This window comes from Salvelinus alpinus, chromosome 22, assembly GCF_045679555.1.
Source record: "Salvelinus alpinus chromosome 22, SLU_Salpinus.1, whole genome shotgun sequence".
Lineage (NCBI taxonomy): Eukaryota > Metazoa > Chordata > Actinopteri > Salmoniformes > Salmonidae > Salvelinus > Salvelinus alpinus.
In genome coordinates, this window is record NC_092107.1 from 25669021 (window position 1) to 25683578 (window position 14558).

Sequence of the window (14558 nt, forward strand, 5' to 3'; positions counted from 1 at the left end):
TTCCTACAGGAGCACAAAACGTATACATTTCTAGACATCTTTAAAAAGTGAGTCAGGTTTTTTGGCTTAAAGGGGCAGTGTTGTATTTTGAGACAGGCTTGAATAAGCTAAGTAGCCAATAGGCAGAGGGTAGCATCATTTGTCTGATTCTCTGTAATAATGGCATGGAAATAATAATGCATTTTATTTTGTGAAGTCATTTATTGCACCAAACTACACAACAACATTTCCAGTCACCTCCTTCACTGAATGACAAGTGGATAAACAGGTTATAATGTCAAGCCCTGCATGTTTCAAAGTCTTATGTAGTCTTACATTGAACACCACGCATTGGATGCTACTGTAGGCTGAATGATAGAACAGCTACTGTATGTCCATGTTGAAATGTTATGGCTACATTATTATCAAATAGCCACAGTAGCCGACATGGCCACTGTTAAAACTGTAACTTAAAGCGGGTACAACCTCAGTGTTCACAGTAAACGCGCGCTGGAAGATGCACAGAATTGTCATAACGTTCAAGTTTGTGCTCAGCAAACCTGAAATATGCTCAGTGCCAAACATATTTTGAGGAAACTTTGGTTGTGACCTCTGACTATTTCAGCGTTTTCCATCATTTGAATGTGTCCCCAGCTCAACTGTATGTCACCAGTTGCTTCTGATGCATTTCACACATATTAGTCATACCATGGAGAAAAGCCAAATTCAGTGCACCTGGTAACCCGGGAGGCATTTCTCTATGTCCCAGCCCATTGTTCTCTGAGTAAATCTCCCTGTCCTCTCCCTCTGTTTTCTTCTCTTGCCAGAGGAGCCTGTCAGTGGAGCAAGATAAACTTTAGTATAGTGGCTGTGCTGAGAGATGAATGCTGCAGTCCTCTCTCCCTGTCTGGACCTTGTGTGGATCAGCTGGTAACTCCTACGCAATTTGAAACTCTGTATGCCCCACGACTGCTATATTCTACTTCACATGTCTGCACAGAGGCCTTGATTTACCGTCAGCATGAGATAGGTCTTGTTTTTCCATTATGCAGATAGAGGATTAAGGAAATGCATTTATGAGACAGCAAATGTTCACATAAAGCATGCAACACACACATACTGTTCACACTCACACACACATGCTCTCTTATTACAAAGGACAAATACATATAGAACTCTGGAGGAGTTGGTTCTGCGTCCTCCACTTTTCCCACTGCTTTCCCTAGAGCTACGGTGAGATTCAAGCTCATTGTGGCCAGAATCTGTTGACCATGGCAAACAGAGTGGACTTATTAAACATAAGACATTGGGCCTTCTCTTCTCTTTTCCCTCTCTTCGTTTTCCTCCCCTGATCTCTACAGTTGTGAGAGCCAGAGGTCAGGAGCTTTAGCAGTGCTGAGGCCCCAGCCAAGCCAATGTGCTGAATGGGATGTGGAGCTTGACTTTGGGCAATGTGAAAGATCTGGGGCCGCTGCCTGCCTGCGTCCCACTGGCTGCTCTATAATAATACGACCATTCTGCGGGGAGGTGGATTTACTGGAGCACAACTCCCCCTAGGGCATTTTCATAGAAATTGGTTCCTCTACTACAGTCGCCCCAGCTCTCCCTCACTCTCTCTGCCCCTCTGTCTTCCTCTGTCTCTCTCTCTCTCTCTCTGTTTCACTCTGTCTCTCTCTGCCCCTCTGTCTTCCTCTGTCTCTCTCTCTCTCTCTGTTTCTCTCTGTCTCTCTCTGTCTCTCTCTAAGCCTATGCTGCTGCCAGCTCCCCTTTCGTTCATTATAATACATTTCTTTAGCTCTTTTCTTTGCTTGGGTAAAAACTGAGCTCTGTCAAAAATGTGAATTTGCAGCCATGTTGATCCCAGTCCAGAGAGTAGAGGAAATGAGAGAAGAGGAGGGGGGAGAGAGGGGGGTGTCTCGTCAGAGCCAGAAGTTATTAACATTATCGCGAAACACCCCCTTGACTCACAGCTATCAGCTAAGATGGCCTCCTTAACATACCATTTCCCAGGGCCCTATGGAATGTCAAGAAGACGTGAACACATAGAGGCCTCGTGATTAGACCTGGGATCAAATACATGTGTATTTGAGTATCTGGTATTTAAAATACTTTTTTTGTGTATTTAACTATTTTCAAATACACAGCCCAAAACAAGTACTTGTATTTGAATGTTTTTATTATTTTTACAAATAGTCTGCCAAATTGTATTTCAAATACACTGACAAAATACACTCATGCATTTAATCCAGGAATTTGAAAATAGTATTTGAAATAAGTATTTTAAAATACTGTAACATACTTTCCAATTGTATTTCCAACTATATAAAAATATGCAACCACCCCACTGGACACAGACATCAATTCAACATCTATTGCACGTTGGTTTAACTTAATTTCATTGAATGACGTGGAAACAACATTGATTCAACCAGTGTGTGCCCAGTGGGACTTGTCTTTTCAAGTAAAATATATCTGCAAGGTTACTTTGAATGTACTGTATGTGAAAGTATTTGAGATATTTTAAATAGTATTTGAACCGAGGTCTGCTCGTGATGGAAGATGTTTTGACAATTTTGCTGTGCCTGACAGTAGATAATGTCTCAGACTATTTACTGTGTCTCCGGTATTCATAGTAATTCAACATTTTTTTTACTTCTGTTGTCAGCAAGCTGGTTAGCAAGCTGCCCACCAGTTCTAGTTTGTATGGAAATGACCAAGTCAAGAAGTATTATGCCGAGTTAGGGGTTCAGCCAAACTCTTTTTCTTTTGCAAAGGTAGCAACAGCCAAAGTAGCCCGCATGCTAGCAGAGCTTAAATGCTCCAAAGCCCCAGGCCTGGATAATATTCCTGCAAGGTTTATTAGAAATTCTGCTGAGGAATTTGGCCCTTGTATTACGCATATCGTTAATCTCTCTCTTGAACAAGGCATCTTTCCCATGGAAACAAGCTAAAGTTATACCTCTCTATGAGAAGGAGGGATAAAGTCTGACCATAGGAATTATAGGCCTTTATCTATCCTCAGTATAACATCAAAGATCCTGGAGAGTGTTGTACATGAGCAAATGTATGAATATGTCAACAAAGTCTAATATCTAGTGTTTAGAAAAACACTTCACTGATTCATGTCTACTTTACTTGACTGACTTCATCAGGAAAGAGATTGATGAGGGAAATCTTCGTGGAATGGTACTGCTTGACCTACAGATACCTTTGATACAGTTAATTACTGTCTCCAAACTGGAGGCACTGGTGTTAATCAGTATCCCTCTAGGCTGAGTAAAGTTCTACTTGCTAGGTAGGGAGCAAGTATTAGAGGTTAATGGTTCACTGACTCAGGCGAAACTAATAAGTTGTGGCATTCAGCAGGGGAAAGTGCTTGGGCCACTACAGTTTTTACTATACATAAACGATATGAAAGATGCTTGTGCTTGCCATCTTGTCCTTTATGCAGGTGACTCTACACTTCTGGTGTCTCATAAAATATAACTATTTTGGAGAGCATACTTAGCACAGAGCTTACTAACATTAGCAAATGGCTTGGAGATAATAAGCTATCTCTGCACTTAGGTAAAATTGAGGCAATTATTGTGTTGGTCCTCTGAAATCAGAGTGGAGTTAGGGGGTGAGGTGCTGACTACTAAAATGCCTGTTTGCTACATGGGATGCATCATTGATGGAAGCTTGGGTGGTGTGAGCATGGCCACTAAAGTGCTAGGGAAGCTTAATGCCAGGGCCACATTTTTGGCTAGAAAGTCCAAGTTGCTTGATAAGGACTCCATGTGCGTGCTAGCCACTGCCCTAATTCAATGCAATTTTGACTACGCTCGTACTTCCTGGTTTGGGGGCTTATCTAAGATTCTGAATGGGAAGCTCCAGATAGCCCAGAATAAGCTGATCAGGGTGGTATTGAATGTGAGTCCACGTACTCACATAGGCAGGAGCTGCTTTCAGGAACTCAGCTGGCTGCCTGTTGATGCTAGGGTGTCCCAGATTAAACTGTGTCTGGTTTACATTAGTATTTATGGTTCTGTGTCCAGATATCTGACTGATTACTTTCTGCATGTTAGGGATGCACACAACCACAGCACCAGACCAGGTGTTGCTAATGTGTGCTTATACAGGTTCAGGAGTAATGCTGGGAAAGGTACTTACTTGTATACTGGAGCCTCAGAGTAGAATGAGTTGCCTTAAAAATAAAGTTCCAAACTGTTTGATGTCTTCTGTGCTCATATGAATGTACCCTACGATGTAACTGCAGTGATGAGATAGATGTTCTTCTTTGGTTTTATGTTTTGTTACCTCAGTGCCATACTGTGTTCGATCTTGCCTAGCCATCTTGTCTCAAGAGGACCACAATGGAAATAAGTCCCAGACTTTATTGTGTGTTATCCTCCATGATTTTACTAATGTGCATGTATGGCTTTTTCAAGTTTTATGTGCGATTGTTTTTTTAAACGGTCGAAGTAACAAACTAAACTAAAGTAAGCTCAAATATCCCACTATATTAGACCATTGAATGCCAAGGACATAAACTAAAGACTACCTGAGGTTCCTATACAGAGTCACCATAGTATGCTGTGACACCCTGGTATGCCGCATACTGGGCATCTCACAAATTATGGTTTCCATCGGTCCAAACCGCCACAGCTGTGAATGAAGCCAATCCCAAAAATTTGAGTACAAATTGACTTCAAGGTAGACTTATTTTGGACCCCAATATTATCTATTCCACAGCACAAAATCCCCTCTCCAAGACCATAAACTGAGGATGTAAAAGCTGATTGTAGTGTTACTATAAAGTCATTGAATTGTTTGTCATGTTGTTGGCTGAAATTGAGATCATTTCATATATGGTAAATCCATTGACAGATGATAAAGTGAAGCCTAATTCCAAACCCATACAGTCTGTATTGGCTCAGTGTGCTTGTTGGAAGGTCGTTGAGAGTTGGCTAAAGGAGTGGGCGATATACAGCACAGTTAATTGCACATACAACACACAACCTTCCATATACCGCCTTTGATAATTGATCCTACTCGTATCGCTCCCATGCAAAACTCTCTCTCTCCCCGACTCCCCAGCCTGTGAGTCCCCTGGCGAAGGGAGGAAGTAGGGCAGGCGGTGGAGAGGAGAGGTGAGCTTACTAGCTGTTATCAGGCCCCGCACACAGAGCAGGGGGTTCAGTCCCGTGGTGACAAGTGTGAGGGCACTGACTAGACAGCACGTCTTGAACAGGCCTTGGCCAGCAGTGTGCACTGGGCTCCCAACGGACCATCACCGGGCCCTAACACTCACTCACTCACTCACTCACTCACTCACACACACACACTCCAGCAAAACTCCTCCTTCCTCCTCCTCCTGAAAGTGATTAGGAGCTATGCTGAGAGGATACCCACAGTCCTCTGTGCTGGCTGGATCGTTCTCTCCTAGGCTCCCCTCCATGACTTCCATCCAAAGTAATATCTGCGGGGTGCCCACAAGATGAATGGCTCTGCAAATGCTGCATTAAAAAGTCATGAACGGGGATACCTTCAGGGGAGTTGGGAGCTCCTTGGCTTGAAATAGGTGGCCATTTTATCTGATGAGTAATGATTTGAGCAGAGCAGGGGAGAGCGAGAGCAGTAGGAGGACAGTAATGTGTCCTGTCACCAGGGCTGTATTGAGCGGACTGAGGGCCCTGCTGTACTGTAATATGGCCTCCTTTCCTGTGTTGCTGGGTGCCAGTCAGAGAGGGCAGCTGGTGTTGGGTCAAGTTCACAGAGTAATGATCATCACTATGAGTCATTCAACCGCTTCTGAATAACGGGTTTGCAGGTATGATACCTCCCTCCCTGTACCAAATAAAATATATTTGCCATAGTTGTCGAATACAACTTTACCATGAAATGCTTGCTGACGAGCCTTTCCCAACGATGCAGAGTTGAAAAATAATAATACAACATTTAAATAGAAACAATAGGAGTAAAATACACGAGAATGGAGCTACATAAAGGGAGTACCAGTATCAGATCAATGTGGAGCTACATACAGGGAGTACCAGTATCAGATCAATGTGGAGCTACATATAGGGAGTACCAGTATCAGATCAATGTGGAGCTACATAAAGGGAGTACCAGTATCAGATCAATGTGGAGCTACATACAGGGAGTACCAGTATCAGATCAATGTGGAGCTACATATAGGGAGTACCAGTATCAGATCAATGTGGAGCTACATATAGGGAGTACCAGTATCAGATCAATGTGGAGCTACATACAGGGAGTACCAGTAAGAGATCAATGTGGAGCTACATACAGGGAGTACCAGTATCAGATCAATGTGGAGCTACATACAGGGAGTACCAGTAACAGATCAATGTGGAGCTACATACAGGGAGTACCAGTATCAGATCAATGTGGAGCTACATACAGGGAGTACCAGTAAGAGATCAATGTGGAGCTACATACAGGGAGTACCAGTAACAGATCAATGTGGAGCTACATATAGGGAGTACCAGTAACAGATCAATGTGGAGCTACATACAGGGAGTACCAGTAACAGATCAATGTGGAGCTACATACAGGGAGTACCAGTATCAGATCAATGTGGAGCTACATATAGGGAGTACCAGTATCAGATCAATGTGGAGCTACATATAGGGAGTACCACTATCAGATCAATGTGGAGCTACATATAGGGAGTACCAGTATCAGATCAATGTGGAGCTACATACAGGGAGTACCAGTATCAGATCAATGTGGAGCTACATACAGGGAGTACCAGTATCAGATCAATGTGGAGCTACATAAAGGGAGTACCAGTATCAGATCAATGTGGAGCTACATAAAGGGAGTACCAGTATCAGATCAATGTGGAGCTACATAAAGGGAGTACCAGTATCAGATCAATGTGGAGCTGCATAAAGGGAGTACCAGTATCAGATCAATGTGGAGCTACATATAGGGAGTACCAGTAACAGATCAATGTGGAGCTACATATAGGGAGTACCAGTATCAGATCAATGTGGAGCTACATACAGGGAGTACCAGTATCAGATCAATGTGGAGCTACATACAGGGACTACCATTATCAGATCAATGTGGAGCTACATAAAGGGAGTACCAGTAACATATCAATGTGGAGCTACATATAGGGAGTACCAGTAACAGATCAATGTGGAGCTACATAAAGGGAGTACCAGTAACAGATCAATGTGGAGCTACATACAGGGAGTACCAGTATCAGATCAATGTGGAGCTACATATAGGGAGTACCATTATCAGATCAATGTGGAGCTACATAAAGGGAGTACCAGTAACAGATCAATGTGGAGCTACATAAAGGGAGTACCAGTATCAGATCAATGTGGAGCTACATAAAGGGAGTACCAGTATCAGATCAATGTGGAGCTACATATAGGGAGTACCAGTAACAGATCAATGTGGAGCTACATAAAGGGAGTACCAGTATCAGATCAATGTGGAGCTACATAAAGGGAGTACCAGTATCAGATCAATGTGGAGCTACATACAGGGACTACCATTATCAGATCAATGTGTAGAGGTACCAGGTATATCAGGTAGATATGCACATGACGGCAGGGTAAAAGTGACAGAACTTTTAAGATGTCGCCCTCTTTACCACATCCCTACACCAAGTCACCTATTTTATGAGGCAGACAAGCGATCATTCTCATTGACTCTGACCGCTCTTACTTGTGCTGTTCCTGAGAGGCTGGCCATGTGTGCCTCCGGCTGATACATTGACCACATATGGTGATCCACTGAACATTGACAACATGTGATCGAGGGTGATAGGGCACAAAGGCATTCTTTCAATGAGTCGCTGTCTGTTTAATCTCTCAAGCCCCGATATACTCAGGGCCAGCCCACAGACAATACAGTGTTTGTGTAAGTATGTACACCACATTGTATATTTAGTGATTTATTGAACAACTCAGCACCTAATCAGCGACACACCACTGAGTAATACAAATTAGTATATTTACATGACCAGGACATACTGCAGCCGAACAAGCGTTTGATAACTTTATTTAGAGCACTTTGAAGCCAGGCTCTTTTTTATTTTTTTTATTTTTTTTATTTCACCTTTATTTAACCAGGTAGGCTAGTTGAGAACAAGTTCTCATTTGCAACTGCGACCTGGCCAAGATAAAGCATAGCAGTGTGAACAGACAACACAGAGTTACACATGGAGTAAACAATAAACAAGTCAATAACATGGTAGAAAAAAGAGAATCTATATACAATGTGTGCAAAAGGCATGAGGTAGGCAATAAATCGAATAATTACAATTTAGCAGATTAACACTGGAGTGATAAATCATCAGATGATCATGTGCAAGAAGAGATACTGGTACTGGTGTGCAAAAGAGCAGAAAAGTAAATAAATAAAAGCAGTATGGGGGGTGAGGTAGGTAAATTGGGTGGGTAGTTTACAGATGGACTATGTACAGCTGCAGCGATCGGTTAGCTGCTCGGATAGCAGATTTTTAAAGTTGTTGAGGGAGATAAAAGTCTCCAACTTCAGAGATTTTTGCAATTCGTTCCAGTCGCAGGCAGCAGAGAACTGGAAGGAAAGGCGTCCAAATGAGGTTTTAGCTTTAGGGATGATCAGTGAGATACACCTGCTGGAGCGCGTGCTGCGGGTGGGTGTAGCCATCGTGACCAGTGAACTGAGATAAGGCGGCACTTTACCTAGCATAGCCTTGTAGATGACCTGGAGCCAGTGGGTCTGACGACTAACATGTAGCGAGGGCCAGCCGACTAGGGCATACAGGTCGCAGTGGTGGGTCGTATAAGGTGCTTTAGTAACAAAACGAATGGCACTGTGATAAACTGCATCCAGTTTGCTGAGTAGAGTGTTGGAAGCTATTTTGTAGATGACATCGCCGAAGTCGAGGATCGGTAGGATAGTCAGTTTTACTAGGGTAAGTTTGGCGGCGTGAGTGAAGGAGGCTTTGTTGCGGAATAGAAAGCCGATTCTTGATTTGATTTTGGATTGGAGATGTTTGATATGAGTCTGGAAGGAGAGTTTGCAGTCTAGCCAGACACCTAGGTACTTATAGATGTCCACATATTCTAGGTCGGAACCGTCCAGGGTGGTGATGCTAGTCGGGCGTGCGGGTGCAGGCAGCGAACGGTTGAAAAGCATGCATTTGGTTTTACTAGCGTTTAAGAGCAGTTGGAGGCCACGGAAGGAGTGTTGTATGGCATTGAAGCTCGTTTGGAGGTTAGATAGCACAGTGTCCAAGGAAGGGCCGGAAGTATATAGAATGGTGTCGTCTGCGTAGAGGTGGATCAGGGAATCGCCCGCAGCAAGAGCAACATCATTGATGTATACAGAGAAAAGAGTCGGCCCGAGAATTGAACCCTGTGGTACCCCCATAGAGACTGCCAGAGGACCGGACAACATGCCCTCCGATTTGACACACTGAACTCTGTCTGCAAAGTAGTTGGTGAACCAGGCAAGGCAGTCATTAGAAAAACCGAGGCTACTGAGTCTGCCGATAAGAATATGGTGATTGACAGAGTCGAAAGCCTTGGCCAGGTCGATGAAGACGGCTGCACAGTAATGTCTTTTATCGATGGCGGTTATGATGTCGTTTAGTACCTTGAGCGTGGCTGAGGTGCACCCGTGACCGGCTCGGAAACCGGATTGCACAGCGGAGAAGGTACGGTGGGATTCGAGATGGTCAGTGATCTGTTTGTTGACTTGGCTTTCGAAGACCTTAGATAGGCAGGGCAGGATGGATATAGGTCTGTAACAGTTTGGGTCCAGGGTGTCTCCCCCTTTGAAGAGGGGGATGACCGCGGCAGCTTTCCAATCCTTGGGGATCTCAGATGATACGAAGGAGAGGTTGAACAGGCTGGTAATAGGGGGTGCGACAATGGCGGCGGACAGTTTCAGAAATAGGGGGTCCAGATTGTCAAGCCCAGCTGATTTGTATGGGTCCAGGTTTTCCAGCTCTTTCAGAACATCTGCTATCTGGATTTGGGTAAAGGAGAAGCTGGGGAGGCTTGGGCGAGTAGCAGCGGGGGGGGCGGGGCTGTTGGCCAAGGTTGGAGTCGCCAGGAAGAAGGCATGGCCAGCCATTGAGAAATGCTTGTTGAAGTCTTCGATTATCACGGATTTATCGGTGGTGACCGTGTTACCTAGCCTCAGTGCAGTGGGCAGCTGGGAGGAGGTGCTCTTGTTCTCCATGGACTTTACAGTATCCCAGAACTTTTTGGAGTTAGAGCTACAGGATGCGAATTTCTGCTTGAAAAAGCTGGCCTTTGCTTTCCTGACTGACTGCGTGTATTGGTTCCTGACTTCCCTGAACAGTTGCATATCGCGGGGGCTCTTCGATGCTATTGCAGTTCGCCACAGGATGTTTTTGTGCTGGTCGAGGGCAGTCAGGTCTGGAGTGAACCAAGGGCTATATCTGTTCTTGGTTCTGCATTTTTTGAACGGAGCATGCTTGTCTAATATGGTGAGGAAGTAACATTTAAAGAATGACCAGGCATCCTCAACTGACGGGATGAGGTCAATATCCTTCCAGGGTACCCGGGCCAGGTCGATTAGAAAGGCCTGCTCGCAGAAGTGTTTTAGGGAGCGTTTGACAGTGATGAGGGGTGGTCGTTTGACCGCAGACCCGTGGCGGATACAGGCAATGAGGCAGTGATCGCTGAGATCTTGATTGAAGACAGCAGAGGTGTATTTGGAGGGCAGGTTGGTCAGGATAATGTCTATTAGGGTGCCCATGTTTACAGATTTAGGGTTGTACCTGGTGGGTTCCTTGATGATTTGTGTGAGATTGAGGGCATCAAGCTTGGATTGTAGGACTGCCGGGGTGTTAAGCATATCCCAGTTTAGGTCACCTAACAGAACAAACTCTGAAGCTAGATGGGGAGCGATCAATTCACAGATGGTGTCCAGGGCACAGCTGGGAGCTGAGGGGGGTCGGTAGCAGGCGGCAACAGTGAGAGACTTATTTCTGGAGAGATTAATTTTTAAAATTAGAAGTTCGAACTGTTTGGGCATAGACCTGGAAAGTATGACAGAACTTTGCAGGCTATCTCTGCAGTAGATTGCAACTCCTCCCCCTTTGGCAGTTCTATCTTGACGGAAAGTGTTATAGTTGGGTATGGAAATCTCAGAATTTTTGGTGGCCTTCCTAAGCCAGGATTCGGACACGGCAAGGACATCAGGATTGGCAGAGTGTGCTAAAGCGGTGAGTAAGGCAAACTTAGGGAGGAGGCTTCTGATGTTGACATGCATGAGGCCAAGGCTTTTTCGATCGCAGAAGTCAACAAATGAGGGTGACTGGGGACATGCAGGGCCTGGGTTTACCTCCACATCACCCGAGGAACAGAGGAGTAGTAGGATGAGGGTGCGGCTAAAGGCTATCAAAACTGGTCGCCTAGAGCGTTGGGGACAAAGAATAAAAGGAGCAGATTTATGGGCGTGGTAGAATAGATTCTGGGCATAATGTGCAGACAGGGGTATGGAGGGGCGCGGGTACAGCGGAGGCAAGCCCAGGCACTGGGTGATGATAAGAGAGGTTGTATCTCTGGACATGCTGGTCTCAATGGGTGAGGTCACCGCATGTGTGGGGGGTGGGACAAAGGGGGTATCAGAGGTACGGAGAGTGGAACTACAGGGTCCATTGCAAACCAAAACAATGACAATGAAAACTAGCCTGAACAACAGTATGCAAGGCATATTGATATTTGAGAGAGACATACAATAAGGCATAAAGTGATTGCAGGTCTTGATTGGGAGAGCTAGCTAAAACAACAGGTAAGATAACAGCAGCAATAACAGGGTGCTAGTCTGACACAGCAACAACAGGTAAAAATGGCGATGACTAGGCAGAGAGGGTCGGATTAACTACACACAGATCCTGAGTTAAAGCACAGAGCCGACAGATAAGACACAAATAAACAGAATGGAGTACCGTGAATTAATGGACAGTCAAGCATGCATCAGCTATGTAGCCAAGTGATCATAGTGTCCAGGGGGCAGCCGTAGATGGAGCAGAGGAGGCCTCCACTAAGCTAGCACGCGGCGTGTAAAGTTAGTAGCCCGGGGGGTGGTCTGCTCAGACGGAGGGGGTCTGCTCAGACGTGGTTGTGTCGACAGAGAATCCAAGCCAGATGGCGATGGCGAAAGAGAGGTTGTGAATTGTAGAATAGTGTTTGCTAACTGGTGCTAGCTTCGTGGCAGTGGCAGTGGCACTAGCTCTTCAGCTAGCCGGCAGATGGGCCTAGCTCGAGGCTAGCTCAAGGCTAACTGGTGCTTGCTTCGGGACAGAGGTGTTAGCCAGTAGTAGCCACTCGGTTGCAGCTAGCTAGCTGTGATGATACGGTGTAATTGTCCAGAGCTTGCGTCAGGAATCCGGTGATGTGGTAGAGAAAAAGCAGTCCTATATGCTCTGGGTTGATATCGCGCTTGCAGCTAGCCGGCAGATGGGCCTAGCTCGAGGCTAGCTCAAGGCTAACTGGTGCTTGCTTCGGGACAGAGGTGTTAGCCAGTAGTAGCCACTCGGTTGCAGCTAGCTAGCTGTGATGATACGGTGTAATTGTCCAGAACTTGCGTCAGGAATCCGGTGATGTGGTAGAGAAAAAGCATTCCTATATGCTCTGGGTTGATATCGCGCTGCAGCTAGCCGGCAGATGGGCCTAGCTCGAGGCTAGCTCAAGGCTAACTGGTGCTTGCTTCGGGACAGAGGTGTTAGCCAGTAGTAGCCACTCGGTTGCAGCTAGCTAGCTGTGATAATACGGTGTAATTGTCCAGAGCTTGCGTCAGGAATCCGGTGATGTGGTAGAGAAAAAGCAGTCCTATATGCTCTGGGTTGATATCGCGCTTGCAGACTGGCAGGTATCGGCCCGGTATTGAAGCTGGCTGTGTCCGAGTTAAGGGCGAAGACCGCGGCAGTGGCTAACTGACTACTAGCTAGTAGCTAGTTATCTGGCTAGCTTCTGATTGTGGTTACGGTTCTAAAGTATATAAAAAATAGCAGGTCCGTACCACATTGGGTGAGGCGGAATGTAGGAATGTATATTCAGTTCCTAGATGGAAAGTGAAATTAAAATAAATACGAAATGTATACGAAAAATACGAATACTATTTACACGGGACAAGACAGGACAAAGACACATCCGACTGCTACGCCATCTTGGATCTTAGCCGACTCTCTGCAGTGGCTAAATGAAATGTGCTGGTTTGGTTAATGCTGAAGCACCAAAAATATCTATCGCATTTGAGCGAGTAAGCCAGAGGCGTCATGGGGGCTGCGGAGCATGTGCATTGTTTTCCCTGTGCTGTGTCTACCAGTGGAAGGGAGTCGTATGTCCCCTTGGTCACCCAACGGCCCCCATGAGCTCCATCCCTCTTCAAATCCCCCTGACGCCTCTGTCTAATTCCCCTCAACCCAGCGGGGCTGTCCAGCATCCTCCAATAAATTAACCCAGCGACCCCCACTGCATAGCAGGCCCTGACGGTCTGGCCACTGGCCAGGGTCCGAGCCACAAGCCCCACGTACACAGCTGACGGAGCCTAGTGCAACTCAGACCCTGTTGTACAGCAAACAACCTGACAGCTAGGTGGGCTTGGGAGAAATTGACTCTAGTTATAGTCTTTGTCTCATTGTGGTTTAGATGGTTTTGTTTGTTTGATTCTGTTTATTTTATGTGTTATGTCCTAGTAATTCTGATGGGGTTTCCTACCTCACTAGGTTTTTTACCCCAGATATTTTCTGCATGTGGCTGCTGTCTGGTGGAGTATCTGGTTCTAGTTGTCTGACAGTGTCTTTGTTCTCTCTCTCTGTCTCTCCAGTGCTGCTGAGCCTGCTGACGGTCGGCGCCCAGACAGAAATGAAGAGAGTCGTCGGAGACAACGCCACCCTGCCGTGTCACCATCAGTTCTGGCAATCCAATGTGCAGTTGCTCGACATCGAGTGGCTACTGCAGAAGCCCAACTCCAAGCAGAGAGTGGTGAGGAAGCTGCTCTCTCTCTCTCTTGCCTCTTTCATTGTCATTTTCTCTCTTCCCTTCTCTCTCTCTCTCTTCTCTTTCCTTTTCTGTACCTCCCCCTCTCTCCCTCAATCTCTTTGTTGCAACCAATCTGATTTATTTTAGCTTCTTCAAAGGCACACTAATACAACACAATGTTCCTCCAATTTGTTTCCTTCCCATCTCAGCCCTTTTCTACTTCCTACAGTTTACTGTTACTCTCGCACAGTTTGTTACGCTACAGCCTTATTCTAAAATGGATTAAATCAGGGTTTTTTTGCCTCATCAATCTACACACAATAACTCATAATGACAAAGCGAAAAAAAGGTTTTTAGAAATGTTTGCAAATGTCAAAAAATAAATATCACATTTATATAAGTGTTTAGACCCTTTACTCAGTACTTTGTTGAAGCACCTTTGGCAGCGACTACAGCCTCAAGTCTTCTTGGGTATGACACTGCAAGCTTGGCACATCTGTATTTGGGAAGTTTCTCCCATTATTCTCTGCAGATCCTCTCAAGCTCTGTCAGGATGGATGGGGAGCGTTGCTGCACAAGTATTTTCAGGTCTCTCCAGAGATGTTC

The 14558-nt window shown here is 45.4% G+C and overlaps 1 protein-coding gene across 1 annotated transcript in view; it reads left to right on the forward strand.

Annotated features, from left to right (window-relative positions):
- Positions 1-14558, forward strand: part of LOC139549309 (CXADR-like membrane protein) — a 102260-nt gene that overhangs the window by 78491 nt on the left and 9211 nt on the right. Inside the window, exon 2 of the mRNA XM_071359624.1 lies at positions 13798-13955. Within this exon, the coding sequence (XP_071215725.1) occupies positions 13798-13955 (158 nt within the window). The remainder of the gene's footprint in view (positions 1-13797; positions 13956-14558) is intronic.